Below are 20,176 nucleotides of genomic sequence, written 5' to 3'. Positions count from 1 at the left end.
CAAGGTATTTCTTTGTAGGCTATAGCCTTGAAATAATAGAAATAATATAGCCTAAATAATTCATTTTCGTTCCTTCTTAGGCTCTCTGTCTGGCTCCTGACCTATTTACAGTGTTTATATGCTGTTTAGTAAGACATGTAGCCTATTTGACATGATGTTCGCTTTTTACATTCACCATTTCATGTTTATTCAAATACTTTTCATTGAAATCCATATGGTTTGGTTTCAATACTTTAAAACCAATTGGTAGGTCCAGGTAGTCACAAAAATAGATAGGTGTTGGAATTTGTGAGTGTGGAGCGGTTTTTAGCACTTTAGGGAGTGGTAGGAAGGACAGCGGTAGGAGCGGCTCGCTTCCAACAGCTGAACATACTGTGCCTGGGAGTGGGTTTGACTCTGTAGGAGGAACCAACAGCTTGAAGTGGAATCCTCTCTCTCTCTCCATCCTGACAACGAATTGGTAACATGAATATTAATTGACAATAGCACTTTATTGACAGTTGGTAAACTAGCAAGCAAGGTCTTTTGGCTATAGCTATTTTTTTTGTAGATAATGTTAGTGAGCAAGTGTGTTAGTGGCACAACAACAGCTAGCCAGCAAAAAGTTAGCTAACCTAGCTAGAGACTGGACACATTTAGAGAAAAACAAAATATTTTGCAATAACATACTTCGCTAGCAAGCTAAATAATGAATATCTAATTGTGAAATATGAGCAAATGTTAGCTAGTAGCTCCCTACCTGGAAGTGAAGACAGCCAATGTTTGTTTTGTTCAAATGGCAGATGTGTTAGTTGTTGAAGTGAAAGTGTGCAGAATGTATCAAATAGATAGACTACATATGTGAAATAAATGTACATTATATCAGTCATACATTTATATTTTCTTAATATATTGCTCTGCATTACACTAATCAATGGAAACATCGAAACATTGTAATCTAGGTTAGCCAATTAATTCAAAAAGTCCAATAGCTGTGGGGATATTTTATTTTATATTTAGGCCAAAGTAAATAACTCTTAATGAACACAACATCCCATTTCAGTTTTATTTTTTGTGGAAAGAAAAAAAGACAATCATTGAAATATCACAAAACTATTCACATCATGGTCATCATCCATGTATGACACACATGATTAAAAGTGTCTTCGCGTGTTGACGTCAAAGTGCCTCCCTTCAAGTCGGTAATGTCTAGATTGGACCCAGCTTTTGAAAAATGTATGTTAAAAGTAGACACTTTTTTGTGCATTTTAGATAACCCTAACCATTTTCCTAATTTTAACCTAATTCCCCTAACCTGCTGCGTAATTTCTCCTAGCCCTGATATGAAAAGTCAATTCTGACAAAAAGCTGGATCCCTTCAAGACCCTCCAAGTGCCCTTGAACATATGAAAATGATGAAGATGGCCAAAGATTGTCTGTTCCCTCATGGACAATCAATGCCTATCAACTTTCATTGGATCAAACGCTTGATTTCTGCATTCACAATTATGACTTTAGTCTCATCAAGTAGGCGACATTAGTGCAACCTCAAGGTAGTTATGTCTGGAATATTTTTTAAGTTACTTAAAATTAAATCAATCAGTAACAGTGATATACAGTGTCATTTTCCAATATAACGTGCAAACAATTTCCTCCGAGATGAGGATAAACTTTCAGGAGCTCAAGAGTCATTAACGTAAGACTAAATACTGCCACCTAGAGGAGATAAATAGCTAATGGGTTAAGGCAAGAAATGTAGTAGCTGGATATTCCAATCATCCACAGGAACCGCACCCGACAGCTATCTGCAGGAGTCTTCCCCGCTAGCTGTGTTCCGGCGTCCTAGCTAGTAAGCTAACAAGCTAGCACACAGTGTCCTTCATTCCCACCTGCTAAACACCTGCCCTTGCTATTATTACCAGAACTGCGGGAAACTAGTGCATGACAGGCATGGGCGAAGTACACTGTCTACCGGTGTCCTAGCTATCGTTAACTAGCAACCTTTCTTCTGCTGCTGTGTACCGGAGTCCTAGCTAACTAGCTAGCTATCACACAGTGTTTTTTGCTCCGGCTTGCCGAACACCTGCTGGAATCCTAGCTAGCTAACTAGTTAGCACCCAGTGTCCTAAACACCTGCCGAAAACCTGCCCTTGCTGTCGTTAACAGTACTTCGGAAAAAAGTGCCCGACAGGCAGGGGAAAGTACACTGTGTACCGGTGTGCTAGCTAGCTACCTATCCCACCTACTGTGTACCGGAGTCCTAGCCTACTAACTGGCTAGCTATTACCCAGTGTCCTAAATTCCTGCCGAACAACTGCCCTCGACCTTGTTAACAGAACAGCGGGAAACTAATGCCCAACAGGCTTGGGGCGAAGGACACTGTCTAACATTACTAGCTAACTAGTTGACGTTGTCCCCCTGCCTCTTCGGCATGCATAACTACCACATACTGTACTGGAGTGCCCCCGCCTCCTGCCTGGCGGACCGGAGTCCTAGCAAAAAAAAATACACATTTACACATAAAGAGTGGTTCCTACAGATGCAGAAATGCCCACATGCAGGAACGCCCCCAATTGCACCCTTCATAGTTCAAGAGTGTTGTATTGTCTTTGGTGTTGTCACAGATACTGCATTCAAAACAACTGGAAACTCGGAAATCTCCGACTTCAGTGCAGTCAAGACAACTGGGAAATGGGAAAAAAATTAGCTCAGACTGGGATTTTTTTTGTTTGAATGGTCATCCAACTTGGGAAAACTTTTATTGGGGGGGGGGGGGGGGGGGGGGTACTTCTGGAAATGCTTGCGTAACAGACCAAGAAGACCAGGCCCGGAATGAGATGTCAGTGATAGAAGTGCAAAATTCTGTAAATGTTCTCAAAATCTAAAGGCACAACCTAGATTCGAGCCAATGGCTAAAGTAGTTAATATTCCAACCTCGTGAAAGTGACAAACTGACACGTACATATTTTTTTGTAAAAAACAAATTTATATTGAATTAGTGCCATTGATTTTAGGGCCTACACATTCCCATTTTGGCGCAAGACAACCGTTAGACCCGATGATGTGTTTCTATTCATGAGTTTAGCTAGCTAAAAATGTGGTCATCACTAGTTACCAGAGGCATATAGTGATAAATATGGCTAAACCCAGGCTTTTTCTGCAATTTCTATTTTTTTAATCTGATTATAAACCTAACCTTAACCCAAACCTTAACCAAAACTTAAACTTAAATGAATACCAAAAAGCCCATTTTTGTTTACATAATTTTAACGATATAGCCAGGGCCGCAACTTTCACTGGGGACGAGGGGGACATGTCCCCCCCCACATTTAGAAATTGCATTTTTTTCCCTCCCTAATTTTATCATTTGAATATGATACAAAACGAGGTAACGGTGTGCTTTAGGACCATGCGGAAGCCTCCGAGCGGTTGGGTAGGCTGTTTGGAGTGTTTATCCGACTGGATTAAAAAACTAACAATGGTAATGTCCACCCCCACTTCTAAAACCAAAGTTGCGCCCCTGGATATGGCCAATTTTTGTAAATAGTGACAAGTGTGATCAGGGAATCATATTGCAGAAGCAGTTTCTGCAAGTCTTCAAACTGGATGTTGGTGTTGTTATCGGTCTCTCTAGCTTTTAGCTGTGCAGTCAACACGGGAATATAATTGTTTTGAAGATGAATTGAAGAACTGTGAATATCAAGAAACTATGCCTGATTATTCATGTAACAATGCTTTCGGAGATTAAAGAAACCTACCAATCATCATGACAGTGTGAACAAAATGTTTCAGTGATTCATTAAACCTTCTAAAAGCACTAGTGCTTTCACAGAATAATACTGTACATTGTAGTTATTTGAGGTGGACTTCTGAAATTCCAAATACACTATACACATAAGAATTACCTGTATATAATAATATTCTAAAATATATCACAACACTTATGCAGAAAATGTACTATTTGGACTCCAGTAAAATATAGTATTTTTTGGTAGGGCAGTTGTACATTTCAGTAAAAAGTTGCATACATACGTGTATCTTGACACAGTCATATTATGCTGATAATACATTATTCATTGACAGAAGTGGAACTGGTGAAGAAATATGTTTACATGAACATTGCTATCTGCCAAAGACTTAAACCAAATTAATTTGAGGTCTACATTATCTCATTGACTGTATTGAGGTACCATGTGAATGCGTGAATTTGATGTCAAGGAAAGTTAGATTATGTCTTCTGCAGTTTTTGTCTCGTCAACTGCTCTCACCCTGTCATTGGTGGCTTCTTTGGAAGCATTGTCCTTGTTGGACTCTTCTTCTTTTCCCTCCAGTTTAGCCTTCCTTTCCTCCTCCTTTTTCTCTTTGTCCAACAACCGGTAGTTGGTACCCATCCCCACGAACAGGAACACACTGGCAATGATAAGGATCACCCCACAGCTCTGGTAGGTGTATTGGTAGTCATTGTAGATGTCTTTGAATTTCCCTGTGACCGAACAAAATATTAATTCTAACTTGTATCATAAGTTAAGTCTTTGCTTTTCATAAAAAATAAACCAGTTAAATGATTGAACTTCTTTAAATAGAAACAAGGAGCTTAAGTAAGCTACAAATATATGTGTGCACTCACCTAACATAGGGGGACCTAACAAGACAGGCCCACACTCCACAATGGTGACCAGTCCCACTGCACTGGAGAAGCGCTGCGTTCCCACCAGGTCCATGAGCGTCTCAAACAGCACTGCACTCAGCCAGCCAAAGGCAAAGCCAAAGAAGATGGCATAGATAACGAAGCCTGTGTAGTCCACGGAGATGGGCGCCAGGACGTGGCACACACCGTTCAACAGCACAGAGCAGGCAAAGAAGTACTGCACCCTGGGTCGTATCCACTTTGTATTGGCCACAATGCCCATGGAGGGCCGGGCCACCATGTCCACAAAGGCCAGAACAGACAGCAGGAAGGCTGCCTTCTCTTTGGGGATGTCCCTGCTCTTGGCAAAGTTACTAAGGAACACTAGTGGGGAGAAGAGACCAAAGAACATGATGACGTTACCCATGAGGTAGAGCACGAAGCCCCGGTGTTTGAACAGCGAGAGGTCGATAAAGCTGTTACACTTCTGCCCACACGTCGTACTCTCCTTGGCAGCATCTTCACTTTTCACTGCAGGCTGTGGTTTTGGTCCGATGGGTCTCATGAGAGAACCAGCGACGCAGCAGTTGAACAGCAGGCCTCCCAGTATCAGGAAGCTGCCCCTCCAACCAAACTGGTCAAAGAACCAGCTGTTGAGAGGGGCCAGGGTGGATAGGAACACTGGGCTGCCTGCCATGGCGATTCCATTGGCGATGGGCCGCTTATGGTAGAAGTACTTCCCAATCATAGTAAGGGCTGGGTTCAGATTGAATGCCAGTCCCAAACCTGTTGAAATATATTAAATACATTCATTCAGTCCAATATCAGACTGCATAGTTACTCATTATACATAACACATGAAACCAGACGGAAAGGAAATTCAGGATACTAGAAAGTGATAGAGTTCCTGAAGAGGGCCCAGAGGGCAATACATTTATTCAACAACAGAAACTAATGAACAGTAAACTAATGAACATATCCTTGCTATTCGAGTTCCTTGGGATGTCCCTACTCCCCATTGAAGTTGAAATGTAAAATGGTTAAGGTAGGGGTTAAGGTTTAAGCTAGGGACGTCCCGAGGATCCCGGATAGCACTAAAGAGGCCTACCTCCGACCACTCCCACACAGAAGTAAAGTCCTTCCACTGACTTGCAGAAGGAGGCAGCAATCAGTCCACAGCCGGACAGGAATCCTCCACACATCATGACGGGACGACTCCCATACTTATTAACCAGGATACTGCTGATAGGACCTGAAAGGTGACAAATACAAAGCAAACAATCAAGATGATTCATATGTTGGCAAAATTCACTTTAGGCAAATATGCCCAAGCATAACTGACTATACCATAATGACTATCGAAATTTCATTTGAAAAACTTTAGAGGATTGTAAATTTGCATCTTGAATTAATATCCTTGATTAATGTGATTTTAAATCTTTAATAGGTGAAAATGCGAATTAGACTACCGTAAGAAGTCTATTTTAGAGAAATTTTATATTTCACCACTAGAGGTCCCTAAAGCCCCAACTCTGAGAAACACTGGCGCAGCCAGAGCTTCCACACAACTTCTGCAATGATTTGTCTCATTGCTGCACTGCAGCAATTTCTCTGGTCTAGCCACTGTTGGCAATGCAATCGCACAGAAAACAAGACAATCGCGATGAAACAATATATTGTGAGGTGTGGCTACAGTTTGTGTATTCCTAACGTATGTGCGGAGAATGACAAAAGAAGAGGGCTCTGTCGCTAAAGAGCAATTCTAACTAGGCTACTGTTATGTGTGTTTGTGCTAGAGAGGTTGGATATAGAAAAAATACATTTAAAGTACTCCACAGTAGAGCAGGTTACACATAGTCACTCATTTCCTATGGGTAATCTACCATAGTTCCCATGTAATAGTAAATAATATCCCTTCATTTTGAAAGATGAGAGCTTCACATTGAGAGGGAAACTACCTTTGTCCCACTCAGCCTCCCACTGTTGTTGAAATAGACAGTTTGTCTACTGATAGGACTTGGTAAACATAGCCTACTCATAGTTTTTCTAGTCAATGTTCTACTTCTACATACCCTATCACCTTCCCCACTGGAAGCTTTGGAGGCTACATTCACAATAGCTCCACTTTGTTATAGTCTTAGACTGAAATATATTAATTCCATTTAGGTTTTGCTAAATCTCAGAGTTTGGCAACACAAATTTAAGGTAACTATGGGCCATAAAATGAGCCTAACAACCCCTAGCTCACTACAACTTGAAAACATATATGATTAGATGGCATGCAGAGTTCTGCTGGCTGCATGCCCACCATCTGTCTGGCCTATACCAACAAGGCCTAACTGGGAGCGAAGATCCATGTGGAAGACGCTTCAGCCTCCCTGCCAAATCCCGGCACCACTGAAGGAACCTAAATGGAATGTGACAGTTTTTGTTTAGAGGTTGTCCAGACTCATTTGCCAGCTCGGAACACGACAAAGGCTTTTTAGATTCTAATACAGGCGAGGCTAAACACCAACAAAGAGTCTGTACCCTCTCTCTCTGAAGATGAGCTGGTGAGGGGGTGAAAAGTCTGAGGAGGCAGGCTAAGATCAACCCTGACGATATAAGACATTATGAGAAGGATAGGAAAGACATTAAAAAGAGGTCAAGACAAGAGGATTATGCCCCATTATTTAGTCAATGTATACATTTTTTTGTAGCGTTCATGGATGACACATGAACACTCTACAATAAATTTTTATGGCAACTGTGTTTCTTGAATAAGCCAAGAAACACAACCCATTTTCTGTAGCACCAGTAAGCAAGCGTACATGCAAAATTAAGCATGGATTGCCCCTGTACTGCTGCTTACTCTTTGGGGGTCTAGGCCAGGTTCCTGTTGTTTACTTCGCGACAGCTGTTAATGTAAAGAATGGCTTTATAAAGCCATTTGATTCAATTACTCATTGATTACTTTAACTACAATCTAGAAGAACACATTGTGTGCTGTGCACTGTTGGCTGTAAACCCCCGTTTTAAGGCCTGCCAGGATTGGGTCATAGACGTCATTAGGGTCTGAGTCTGACAGGGCCTGTGTGTTCCTGTCCAGTAGAAAGGTCAGAGGTCAGCCCCCACACAGTCATGTGCTCCTCATCATGTGCAGCCAGCCAGGCAGTCATGTATCCACAGCCCAACTAACAGGCAACATTCAGAGTGGGAGAACTGGGAACCATCTGAGACAAAGCTACTGCATGAACCAATGACCTGGCTTTCGCCCATGCAGGTCCTGAATGTGCGCCTGAGCTAAGTGCTACCTTTTGAGGGAATGGGCTGCTGAACAGTAAATAGCATTCATTCACTGGTCTGGTGGGGGGCAGCCATGGCAGCTATGTACTCGAGTAGGGAATTGGTGGCTTATCTCTCTGAGTGGACATATGTACACATGGTGCTGATCCCCTCTATACTGAAATAGGCAAATGGTTCAGAAATCGTTAAAGAGTTCTTCATAAAGTGCTGCTATTGCTGAACCTTGACCTACTGTACTGTATACAATATGTGGTACTACACTTGGAACATATCAGCACTAATCCTTTCAAGAGTTCAGTGTTTTGGTAATTACTCCTTCAGTAGTTTGTCTTCCACATGTTATTGTAAATAGGCACTACTACTAAGCTAACTGAAAATGCTGTAGAAGTGTGCAGCTAATAACAATGTATACAGGACAACATCAATATGGAAAAAAGAGGACATTTTCTAAAACAGCATCATACCCCGGGGATATGTTTATGCAGTTTATCTCCAGCTTCTTGAGAGAAAACGAGCCTGTTCACTATTTGACAGTGCTTTAAAAAAAATCCAGCCTCAGACCTCTTCTTGTGGGACTACGAGTCTTGAGTACAAGAGTCCCTCTGATTACTGTTCTGTCTGTTCGTGTTGAAAGTCATGCAGATGAAAAGAGGCGTATCAACGCTCCACTGGGAAGACCTGTCTGACACCTAGCGTTTGATTCAACCCAGTCAGTACAGGAAGCTAGACCAGCTGACACAGTCTGCCTCACCTGCCACTCTCATGTAAATCATTTAATCTCCTCAGCCTCAGAAGACACTTGGGACAACATTCATCTGATCAGAGCATTAACAAGTACAAAGAGGAAGAGAGGAACCCCATCCACGGACTGTAGAGACAGATACTGTTGCACTGTTAATAACTATGCTTCAATGGATGGAAGAGTAAAAGCATTCTAGAGACCCATTTGTATCATTTCAATGACAGTGGTTTGATTGAGGCATCGCCTTCTCCTTTTGGACAAAACACTTCATCTTGATCTGGTGCCCAGTGACCTTACTCCACACAGTCAATGGGTGGGAAACTACAGGAGCTGTTTGTACTTGAAGAATAGGACGTGCATGAACGATCCACTGTGCAAAATAAAGAGTGTACGCATTCTCAATGAAAGGTACACTGTGAATACGGATGCCTAATAGAGGCCTCCCGATCCTAACATGTTAAAAGGTGCTGTACAGTGTCTGTTTAAAGAAGGATGATGGTAGACATTGTCTAATTTTTCATCATAGCTATCATTATGCTTCATTTTTGCATCAAATATAGATATTTTTTAATTAAAGGAAGCCAAGTTGACGTTTCCGAAGTCTCACACATCAGCTTGTCTCAGTAAGTGTAGGAGGATATGGTGGGACACGTTTTGGGATACATGCTTAACTATTTAGCCATAAGGTCTAAGTGGTACTTAAAAAGGACAATGACAATTCACTTCATGGGATTACCAAGATGTGGTCGCACAGCTGTTACCAGTAACAATTACAATGTAACGCATGTGTTGTTAGGCAGCTGTTACACACTGCAAGCACCAGGTCTGGGTTCAAGTAGTATTTGTTTTCTATTAATAATTTAGCTTGCCTGGTCTCAATGGAACCAATGGAATGGTACCTTGATCTAAACCCATAGGCTCAATCAAACACTCAAAGTATTTGAAAGAAAACAAATACTTTTTAAACCAATATCTCTCTGGTAAGAAGAAGGGCGGGGGTGTATGCCTTATGATTAACGAGTCGTGGTGTGATCATAACAACATACAGGAACTCAAGTCCTTTTGTTCACCTGACCTAGAATGCCTTACAATCAAATGCCGACCGCATTATCTACCAAGAGAATTCTCTTCGATTTTTATCACAGCCGTGTATATCCCGCCAGAGCAGACACCTCCGCGGCCCTGAACGAACTTAATTGGACTATGTAAACTGGAAACTGGAAACCTCATATCCTGAGGCTGCATTTATTGTAGCTGGGGATTTTAACAAGGCTAATCTTGAAACAAGGCTCCCTAAATTTTATCAGGATATTGAATGCGCGACCTGGGCTGGCAAAATTCTGGATCATTTCTACTCTAATTTTCGTGACGCATACAAAGCCCTCCCTCGCCCTCCTTTCGGCAAATCTGACCACGACTCCATTTTGTTGCTCCCAGCCTATAGACAGAAACTAAAACAGGAAGTGCCCATGCTCAGGCCTGTTCAATGCTGGTCCGACCAATTGGATTCCACGCTTCGATCACGTGGACTGGGATACGTTCCGGGTAAATAAAATCAAAATCACAGTTTGTCACGTGCTCCAAATACAACAGGTGTAGTAGACCTTACAGTGAAATGCTTACTTACAGGCTCTAACCAATAGTGCAAAAAACGGTGTTAGGTAAACAATAGGTAAGTAAAGAAATAAAACAACAGTAAAAAGACAGGCTATATACAGCAGCGAGGCAATAAAAGTAGTGAGGCTACATACAGACACCGGTTAGTCAGGCTGATTGAGGTAGTATGTACACGTAGATATGATTAAAGTGACTATGCATATATGATGAACAGAGAGTAGCAGTAGCATAAAAGAGGGGTTGGCGGGTGGTGGGTGGCGGGACACAATACAGATAGTCCGGGTAGCCATTTGATTACCTGTTCAGGAGTCTTATGGTTTGGGGGTAAAAACTGTTGAGAAGGCTTTTTGTCCTAGACTTGGCACTCCGGTACCGCTTGCCATGCGGTAGTAGAGAGAACAGTCTATGACTGGGGTGGCTGGGGTCTTTGACAATTTTTAGTGCCTTCCTCTGACACCGCCTGGTGTAGAAGTACTGGATGGCAGGCAGCTTTGCCCCAGTGATGTACTGGGCCGTACGCACTACCCTCTGTAGTGCCTTGGGGTCTGAGGCCGAGCAATTGCCGTACCAGGCAGTGATGCAACCATGCTCTCGATGTTGCAGCTGTAGAACCTTTTGAGGATTTCAGGACCCATGCCAATTCTTTTTAGTTTCCTGAGGGGGAATAGGCTTTTTCGTGTCCTCTTCACGACTGTCTTGGTGTGTTTGGACCAATCTAGTTTGTTGTTGATGTGGACACCAAGGAACTTGAAGCTCTCAACCTGCTCCACTACAGTCCCATCGATGAGAATGGGGGCGTGCTCAGTCCTCCTTTTCCTGTAGTCCACAATTATCTCCTTAGTCTTGGTTACGTCGAGGGATAGGTTGTTATTCTGGTACCACCCGGCCAGGTCTCTGACCTCCTCCCTATATACTGTCTCGTCGTTGTCGGTGATCAGGCCTACCACTGTTGTATCGTCTGCAAACTTAATGATGGTGTTGGAGTTGTGCCTGGCCATGCAGTCATGGGTGAACAGGGAGTACAGGAGGGGACTGAGCACGCATCCCTGTGGAGCTCCAGTGTTGAGGATCAGCATGGCAGATGTGTTGCTACCTACCCTCACCACCTGGGGGCGGCACGTCAGGAAGTCCAGGATCAAGTTGCAGAGGGAGGTGTTTAGTCCCAGAATCCTTAGCTTAGTGATGAGCTTTGAGGGTACTATGGTGTTGAACTCTGAGCTGTTGTCAATGAATAGCATTCTCACATAAGTGTTCCTTTTGTCCAGGTGAGAAAGGGCAGTGTGGAGTGCAATAGAGACTGAATCATCTGTCGATCTGTTTGGGCAGTATGCAAATTGGTGTGGGTCTAGGGTTTCTGGGATAATGGTATTGATGTGAGCCATTACCAACCTTTCAAAGCACTTCATGGCTACGGACGTGAGTGCTACGGGTCTGTAGTCATTTAGGCAGGTTGCTTTTGTGTTCTTGGGCACAGGGACTATGGTGGTCTACTTGAAACATGTTGGTATTACAGACTCAATCAGGGACATGTTGAAAATGTCAGTGAAGACACCTGCCAGTTGGTCAGCACATGCCCAGAGCATATGCCCTGAGGATAGCCTCAGACAACAACAATAATGTATACAAAGTATTCTGTGAGCAAGTTTATTAGCAAGTGCCTCAGTGATGTTTTACCCATGGTGACTACTAAAACCTCCCCCAACCAGAAACAGTGGATTGATGGCAGCATTCACGCAAAACTGAAAGCACAAACCACTGCTTTTAGTCATGGCAAGGCGACAGGAAACATGACCGAATGCAAACAGTGTAACTATTCCCTCCGCAAGGCAATCAAACAAGCTAAGCGTCAGTATAGAGACAAAGTAGAGTTGCAATTCAACGGCTCAGACACGAGACGTATGCGGCAGGGTCTACAGTCAATCACGGATTACAAAAAGAAAACCAGCCCCGTCGTGGACACAGATGTCTTGCTCCCAGACAAACTAAACCACTTCTTTGCTCGCTTTGAGGACAATACAGTGCCACTGACACGGCCCGCTACCAGCACCTGCGGGCTCTACTTCACCACAGCCAACGTGAGTAAAACATTTAAACGTGTTAACCCTCACAAGGCTGCCGGCCCAAACGGCATCCCTAGCCGCATCCCCAGAGCATGCGCAGACCAGCTGGCTGGTGTGTTTACGGACATATTTAATCAATCCCTATCCCAGTCTGCTGTTCCCGCATGTTCAAGAGGGCCACCATTATTCCTGTTCCCAAGAAAGCTAAGGTAACTGAGCTAAACTACTATCGCCCTGTACAACTGCGTCCTGGACTTTCTGACGGGCCACTCCCAGGTGGGGAGGGAAGGAAACAACATCACCGGGGGCAAACTACCTGCCCTCCAGGACAGCTACATCACCCGATGTCACAGGAAGGCCAAAAAGATCATCAAAGCCAACAACCTCCCGAGCCACTGCCTGTTCACCATGCTATCATCCAGAAGGCGAGGTCAGTACAGGTGGATGAAAGCTGGGACTGAGAGAATGAAAAACAGCTTCTATCTCTAGGCCATCAGACTGTTAACCTCTGGAAGCTAGGGGGCACTATTTTTATGTTTGGAAAAATAACGTTCCCAAAGTAAACAGCCTATTTCTCAGGACCAAGAGCTAGAATCTGCATATAATTGACAGATTAGGATAGAAAACACTCTAAAGTTTCCAAAACTGTCAAAATATTGTCTGTGAGTATAACAGAACTGATATTGCAGGTGAAACCCTGAGGAAAATCCAATCAGGAAGTGCCTCTTATTTTGAAACCCTTCTGTTCCTATGCATGCCTCCATTTAAAGGGATATCAACCAGATTCCTTTTTCTCTGACTTCCCTAAGGAGTTAACAGTCTTTAGACATAGTTGCAGGCTTTTATCTTGAAAAATGAGCGTGAAAGATCACATTGCGTAAGTGGATAGGTGGGGGCTCTCAGAGTGAGTTTTTGCGCTACAGAGTAAAGCCGCCATTGTTCCTCCCGCTGTTATTGAAAAACCTACACACTCGGTTGATATATTATCGAATATATATTTTTTAAACTACCTGAGGAGTGATTATTAAAAATGTTTGACATGTTTCTGTGGACATTATGAAGACTATTTGGAATTTCCGTCTGCGTTGTCGTGACCGCTCTTTCCTGTGGATTTCTGAACATAACGCGACAAACAAACGTCGGTATTTTGGGTATAAAAATAATCTTTATGGAACAAAAGGAACATTTGTTATGTAACTGGGAGTCTCGTGAGTGAAAACATCCGAAGATCATCAAAGGTAAACGGTTAATTTGATTGCTTTTCAAATTTTCGTGACCAAGCTTCCTGATGCTAAGTGTACATAATGCTATGCTAGGCTATCGATAAACTTACACAAACGCTTGGATTGCTTTCGCTGTAAAGCATAATTTCAAAATCTGAGACGACAGGTGGAAACTACCAAAAGGCTAAGCAGTGTTTTGCAATATTGCACTTGTGATTTCATGAATAGGAATATTTTTTACTAATATTATTTGACTGTTGCGCTATGCTACTCAGCGGTTGCTGACGAAAATGATCCCGCGACAGGGATGGGTAGCGTCAAGAAGTTAAACAGCCATCACTAACGTTAAGTGGCTGCTGCCAACATACTTACTCAAATCTCTAGCCACTTTAATAATTAATAACTGGATGTAATAAATGTATCACTAGTCACTTTAAACAATGCCACTTTATATAATGTTTACATACCCTACATTACTCATCTCATATGTACATACTGTACTTTATACCATCTACTGCATCTTGCCTATGCCTTTCGGCCATCGCTCATCCATATATTTATATGTACATATTTCTTATTCATTCCTTTACACTTGTGTGTATAAGGTAGTTATTGTGAAATTGTTAGATTACTTGTTAGATATTCCTGCATGGTCGGAACTAGAAGCACAAGCATTTCACTACACTCGCATTAACATCACCATGTGTATGTGATCAATAAAATGTAATTTGATTTGATTTGTTACACAATGATCCCCTACTTACTCTGACTGAGCATCGTACAGGTCAGCACTGGTACACTATCTCATCACTCTGACTGAGCATCGTACAGGTTACTTCTGGTACAATATCTCATCACTCTGACTGAGCATCGTACAGGTCACTTCTGTTACAATATCTCATCACTCTGACTGAGCATCGTACAGGTCACATCTGGTACAATATCTCATCACTCTGACTCTCCCTCCCAGAAACTTCACACAAAATTGTGAAATCACTTGTTAACCTGTTTCCAATACATTTGTAATGTATTTATGCACTCCATACTGGCTTTGTTGTTTCTGAAAGCGAAGACAGTTGGAGTACATTTGTCATGTGTTACAACTGAATAGGTGTTACAATAAAATATGTTATTGTTATGTACATTTCCGGTAGGGTGCACTATTCTAGCCTTGCTAGCCGCCATATCTTGCGAGCTTACATGAATGTTTGGTACACAAATATCAGTCTAGTAATTACCAGGCTAGCCCTAATCTATTCTCCAGCTCACCTCCGGCATACATCACTGCCAGCATGATGGAGGAGATCCATGACACCTGGCTGCTGGTGCAGTCGAAAATGACCTCAATCTCCTTGAAGAAGACGGTTATGGACTTGGGAAAGGCATAGGAGAAGCCGATGGAGATGAAGGCTCCCACCACTACTGCCCAGCCCCAGCCCCCCTCTGGAGGGGTGTACCCCTGAGGTCCTCCCATGGCAGGCGGCATGGCTGCTACACAGCAATGGGCACCTGTTGGAGAAAGATTAATCAAGTTTTCAGAAACTTTCAAAGCTAGAATTCAGTTAACCGAGAATCTTTTGAAAATGGTATTGTTCATCCTGCACTATATAGTTTTTTGGGGGTAATCGAACTATGTTAACAATGTTTCACGATGTGAAAAGAAACATTTAATCATAAAGGTAAATCTGGGTGTTTCCTCACTGTAAAGGTGTCCCCCGTACGGGAGTTGCAGCGATGAGAGAACACTGTAACTACCAATTGGATACCATGAAATTGGAGAGAAAACAGGGTAAAAACATTTTTTTTTGTTAAAGGTCAGATACAGTGCATTTTGCCTCCTTTCAAAATTTGAGAAGCAAAATGTATCTTATCTATTCAGATTCATTTAATTTCCTTTGAAAAATTATTTGAATACTACACTGTATGTGGACTGTGCATGACTGGAGCCAATGCTGTATGGTTCATGTCAGCAGGATTTCACATGCTGCTTTCACAAGATAAGCCTGTGTTTATTTACAGGGTGGACCCATTTCCTCCCCGAATACTACCTCTGGTACGTATCACAGGTGTGTCATGGTAATGTCCTGAAAGGCAATGCTATAGCAGCTAGAACTAAATATCAATCAGAGAGAGCGGAAATGCAAGCACATGTCCTGTTAACTTCAATGGCTTGATCATATAAGATAAATGTTGACTTAAATAGTTTCACCTTCAGCACATTTGCATGATTATTTCTTACCAGTGGTATGAAACGCCGAATCCATGACTTCATCCTCAGTGTTTCAGAAGTAAATGGATCAATTTGATTTGCCAAGAAGATTCATCCTAAAAAGCCCAATATTCACTGTGTGGGAGGCATTTCTGGAGCTTCTTTTTACTGTAAATCCAGCCCTCCACTATACTCCCCCCTCACTTCTGAGCTTGTGAATACAGGCCCATCTGCAGAGTCAAATGGCTTACTATATTGTTTACACCGAGGAACCCATCCACAGTGCACATTTATCAAACCATGAATACAGGTTGAATTCAGCTTCCTAGGAAGCTTGGGGCTATGCTCTCATAAAGAGGGTAATGATTTAGAGTTTCTGCATGTTCTGTGGAGAGGACTCTTGATCTAAGGGAAGTAATGGCCCTCTGTGGTAGTGGAAACAGCATAGGATTAGCAGTTTGTGTGTTGCATTGCACAGTGGAACCTCGGCATCTACTGTATCTTTCCAGAGTTTGAGAAGTAGTGACGCTAAGCTAGTTGAGCTGGGGTGATGTGATTGCATTGATTAAATACGAAATATCTGGAGGAAAGTGGGGTGTCTTTTTCAAAAGCCCATTATTTCCTCCTAATACAGTCCTCCAGACAGAGCTTTGATGCAAAGGTAATATAATGAGTCAATGACATACAGCAGGCTTCTTTCTGTATGACAGCCTCTGTGTTTCTCAGTTTGCTTTACAAAACATTTTCAGGATGTCCCTATGTGTTATACTTAAGCAATAAGGACTGAGGGGGTGTGGTATATGGCGAATATACCACGGCTAAGGGCTGTTCTTAAGCGCGACGCAACGCCGAGAGCCTGGACACAGCCCATAGCTGTGCTATATTGACCATATACCGCTAACCCGAGGTGCCTTATTGTATTATAAACTGGCTACCAACGTAATTAGAGCAGTAAAAATAAATGTTTTGTTATACCCGTGGTATACGGTCTGATATATCACGGCTGTCAGCCAATCAGCCTTCAGGGCTCGAACCACCCAGTTTATATTGCAGATCCATTCATGTTGGATATGGGTATCCCAAGATTCCCCTCAAATTTCACCTAAATATAGGGAAGGCTGCCATTGAAATCTCTTAAAGTAATTCACACTCCAGGCAAAGATGAAAGACTAATTCGACCAAATGTGTATCCTTATGCTGGTTTACAATCTTCCCCTGTTAGCGGATGTACTCTGTAGAGAGAGAAAGGAAAAAGAAGACTGTGTTCCCTATCAACTTAAATTTCAGCCATTATCTGATGAGGACTTCTGGGTACTTCAGCATGCTCTTTTAACTGTGCAGTACACAGTACAAACATGGCATGGTGCAAATCAGTTTCTCACCGGAACAGTTATGCTAAATGAGAGCAGGTAAGTCAACTTTCTATATTGTGAGCAGTTTCATAGAAGTGAGATGCAGATGAATGTGAAGAATAACTTAGCATACTGCTGTGATGCTGTGGAAATGGAACGTTTCAGTCCACTCCTGATACAGGAAATATAATGGCTTGGGACTGTAGTGACAGAGTGAACTAAACCACATCATGCAGTTATAAGCATGAATAAAATAACATGTTATTGAATTGGGACTTGAAAACTGTATTGCACAGGAGTTTTCACATATCCAAAGTGCACTTAACGGGAGTGGGCTGTTCTGTTAAATGGGTGTTGAGAATACAATGTGCTGGGTGTCCTCTTACAGCTATCGGCTTTACCTCCTGTCCTGGGAACAAAGGTCAGCTCAAAGATATGTCTGTCTGAAAATAGTATTGTTTACTTGTTCAACAGTCTTTCAATCAGCACATGTATTTGCCAGGGCACAGGGTACAATCCAGGGTAAAAGCCAGGGTACAGAGCATAAGCCAGGGTACAATCTAGGGTACAAACCAGGGCACAAGCCAGGGCACATGTACATTCTGTGCATGAGCTTACATAGGTCGTTGAGTCCCACAAGGACAAGACTGAGTTGTGATTGTCTGTTTTAATTTATGAATGGAGGAGAAAGTCAGGACATACAGTAATGTGTATTAATGACTAATCAACACATCAAGGTTAATAATATGGAAATAAATAAGGGGGGCCATTTATCCACTCAAGAATACTGAAAACTTTGCAGACTCTTTGCAAAGTAAGTGGCCAGTAATCTGTGAGTTAAAGACTCCACTTTAACCTGGTTTCTAGGTTTATCATATGCAGACAGCTGCCTGCATGGAGGATGAAATATGAGTCAAGATGAACAATGGACCCCACATTGGCTAAAGGTCTATAATAAGCAGCCAAAGTGGGCAGCCTGACCGTGCCACTCGAGACGGAACACGCTGCTTCAAACGCCCCAGTGGCACGTTCTTGGCACTATAGAACATTGGCCGTGTCACAACAAGGTCTATGTCTTAACTTCTTCAAGGTTAAATCCCTCGCAGACATCTTGTCGCTTCAGACAGGCGAGCGAACGTAGTGTTCAGAAGCCCCAGGACTTTGGCTGCTAAGCTAACATGGCCCTCTAAATGGATATGTGACTGACAGAAATGGATGGGGATCACAGCACAGGACAGAAGCTGGGTTGTTAGACTAATATTAGGTTATTTCAGTATTGTCTTCTAAAGCCTTACAATAGCAGCAGTGGGATTCAGGTTGAAGGCTTGGTAGGAATGAGAGTGATAGTACAGGTATTGTGGTTTTGTAGTAGGCTATCCCCATTGATTTCCATTGCAGACATGCCTCAAGCATCCTGCTCAATACCATCATGATCCCAAGGTGAGCCGCCATGATCATGACCACTTCTGTCAACGCTTTTCAGAACAATAAACAAAATACATTTTTTTTCTTTTCAGGGCTTGAACAATTAAGAGAATACTATTTTTTTTCAGGGCATGAACAATTAAGAGAATATTAGTTTTTTTTTTACAAAGCATGAACTATAAAGAGAATATGCACTCACATAACAACTTGACATGTGTCACATTAAACATATCAGTGAGATCCTTTCAAGAAAATACTCATCTCCTTTCACACATCTTTTAATTTTGTATTTTTTTTACATGCAAATGAGAATGCTTCTCCAAGAGCAAATTGACATCTCAGAGCTTATGCAGAGTAACCACATGTACATATGGATGTGTGGGTTGGTCGCATCTTACCTTGCCAGCAGCTCCTCCTAGTTCCAGATGAGCTCTACAGGCTGAGATGGGGAGCTCTCCTCTCAATGAGGCACTTCAGAACAGGGCTTCTCTGTGTAAGAAGCAAAATACCTCTACAGAAGTCTAAGTCTACCTCCACTACTACAAGTAGTGTCCCTGTGCTGGGGAAATGAACACTTCGTAGTCTGAATAAGTGCTGGTCTGTAAAATGGAAGAGAAGTTGACAAAGTTTGATTCATTCAGTGGCCAGTTCAAACAACTGGACCGGCCAAGATACTAGAGTGCTAACTGATGAGGTCAGTCCAGTCTGCCTCTTATTGGCTGTTTGAGGATTAGAGCCGTGCCCCTAAAATGTTTTCCCCACCTCCTTTTGCCTTGTGTCTCCAGCTCACATGTACTGCACCATTGGCCCTATGTGAAACTTCAAACAGTAGGATACACACTAATGTCTGGGCCTAGGAGATAACATGCCTGTTGGCCATTGATTTCTTTCATAATTGTATAGACAATAGATTACAGGATATTGGTAGTCACGGCAATCAAACAACTGGCTCCCTCTTAAGCAGCTTTTGTTGTTCCCCTCTGGTCTCCTGGGAAACATTAGCAGAGATCGTTCTGATCACTTCAGAGGTTAACTTTAGGCGAGGCCTTAGTTCAACTCCCCCCGCTGTCACTGTGCTCGATGGTCAGGGCTTGGGAAAGGAAACATCCCTGAGCGCTGCTGGAGGTTAACAAACATAGAGCACTACTGTATTGCAAATAAAACATGCATTCCTTGCAGGGGACCACCAAGTGACATAACACTGATGGCTTTAGAACAACACTCATGTTTGTTTGTTAAGTGTCCCTCCCTTTATTAGAAACCTAATAAGGGCATTCCCCCTGGTGGAGGGTGATTGTGACTCTGTCTGCTCCACCGATAACACACCAATCACACAACAACTAGCAGCCAGGTTATCAGCTCAATTACATTAAAGGGATACTCCATATTTGAAACAATAATCCCTTGTTTCGGTAACAAGCTGACAAGACAGATCTATGGAAGACTGACCATCCATGACATAAAAATCATAGTTTAAACCATGTTTTGAGGCTATATGGTGTTTGTTTACATTTCATTTGTTTACAAACATTAGAGTAAAACAAGCTTAAAATGTAGGGTTCTGAGGGTGTACCACAGTTTAAATAAACTTGTGGCATTCAGGTTACGTTCTTCATGAATCAATGGGTCCATATCATTCACTTATATATCCAAAAAT

At 42.4% G+C, this 20,176-nt stretch overlaps 1 protein-coding gene across 1 annotated transcript; it reads right to left on the bottom strand.

Annotated features, from left to right (window-relative positions):
• Positions 1–968: 968 nt before the first annotated feature.
• On the bottom strand, positions 969–19,226 carry LOC110494698 (monocarboxylate transporter 1). The gene is made up of 5 exons (XM_021569990.3): positions 18,918–19,226; positions 14,803–15,042; positions 5,715–5,858; positions 4,607–5,392; positions 969–4,462 (listed from the first exon to the last, which is right to left on the bottom strand). Exons 2-5 carry the CDS (start codon positions 15,017–15,019, stop codon positions 4,203–4,205), a joined length of 1,407 nt encoding a protein of 468 aa, XP_021425665.2. The 5' UTR covers positions 15,020–15,042; positions 18,918–19,226; the 3' UTR covers positions 969–4,202.
• Between the last annotated feature and the right edge of the window lie 950 nt (positions 19,227–20,176).

Source organism: Oncorhynchus mykiss, chromosome 17, assembly GCF_057628025.1.
Source record: "Oncorhynchus mykiss isolate SJ-2025 chromosome 17, ASM5762802v1, whole genome shotgun sequence".
NCBI lineage: Eukaryota > Metazoa > Chordata > Actinopteri > Salmoniformes > Salmonidae > Oncorhynchus > Oncorhynchus mykiss.
Note: the sequence above shows the minus strand (reverse complement) of the source record. Positions and strands in the feature narration are given on the sequence as shown.

Excerpts from the sequence above, each read along its gene's own strand:
- LOC110494698 (XM_021569990.3), bottom strand. The coding sequence starts at position 15,019 with ATGCCGCCTGCCATGGGAGGACCTCAGGGGTACACCCCTCCAGAGGGG. Across the intron at positions 5,393-5,714 it reads CTGTGTGGGAGTGGTCGGAG|GTTTGGGACTGGCATTCAAT; the intron begins GTAGGCCTCTTT and ends ATATTTCAACAG. Across the intron at positions 4,463-4,606 it reads GTTAGGTCCCCCTATGTTAG|GGAAATTCAAAGACATCTAC; the intron begins GTGAGTGCACAC and ends GTTCGGTCACAG.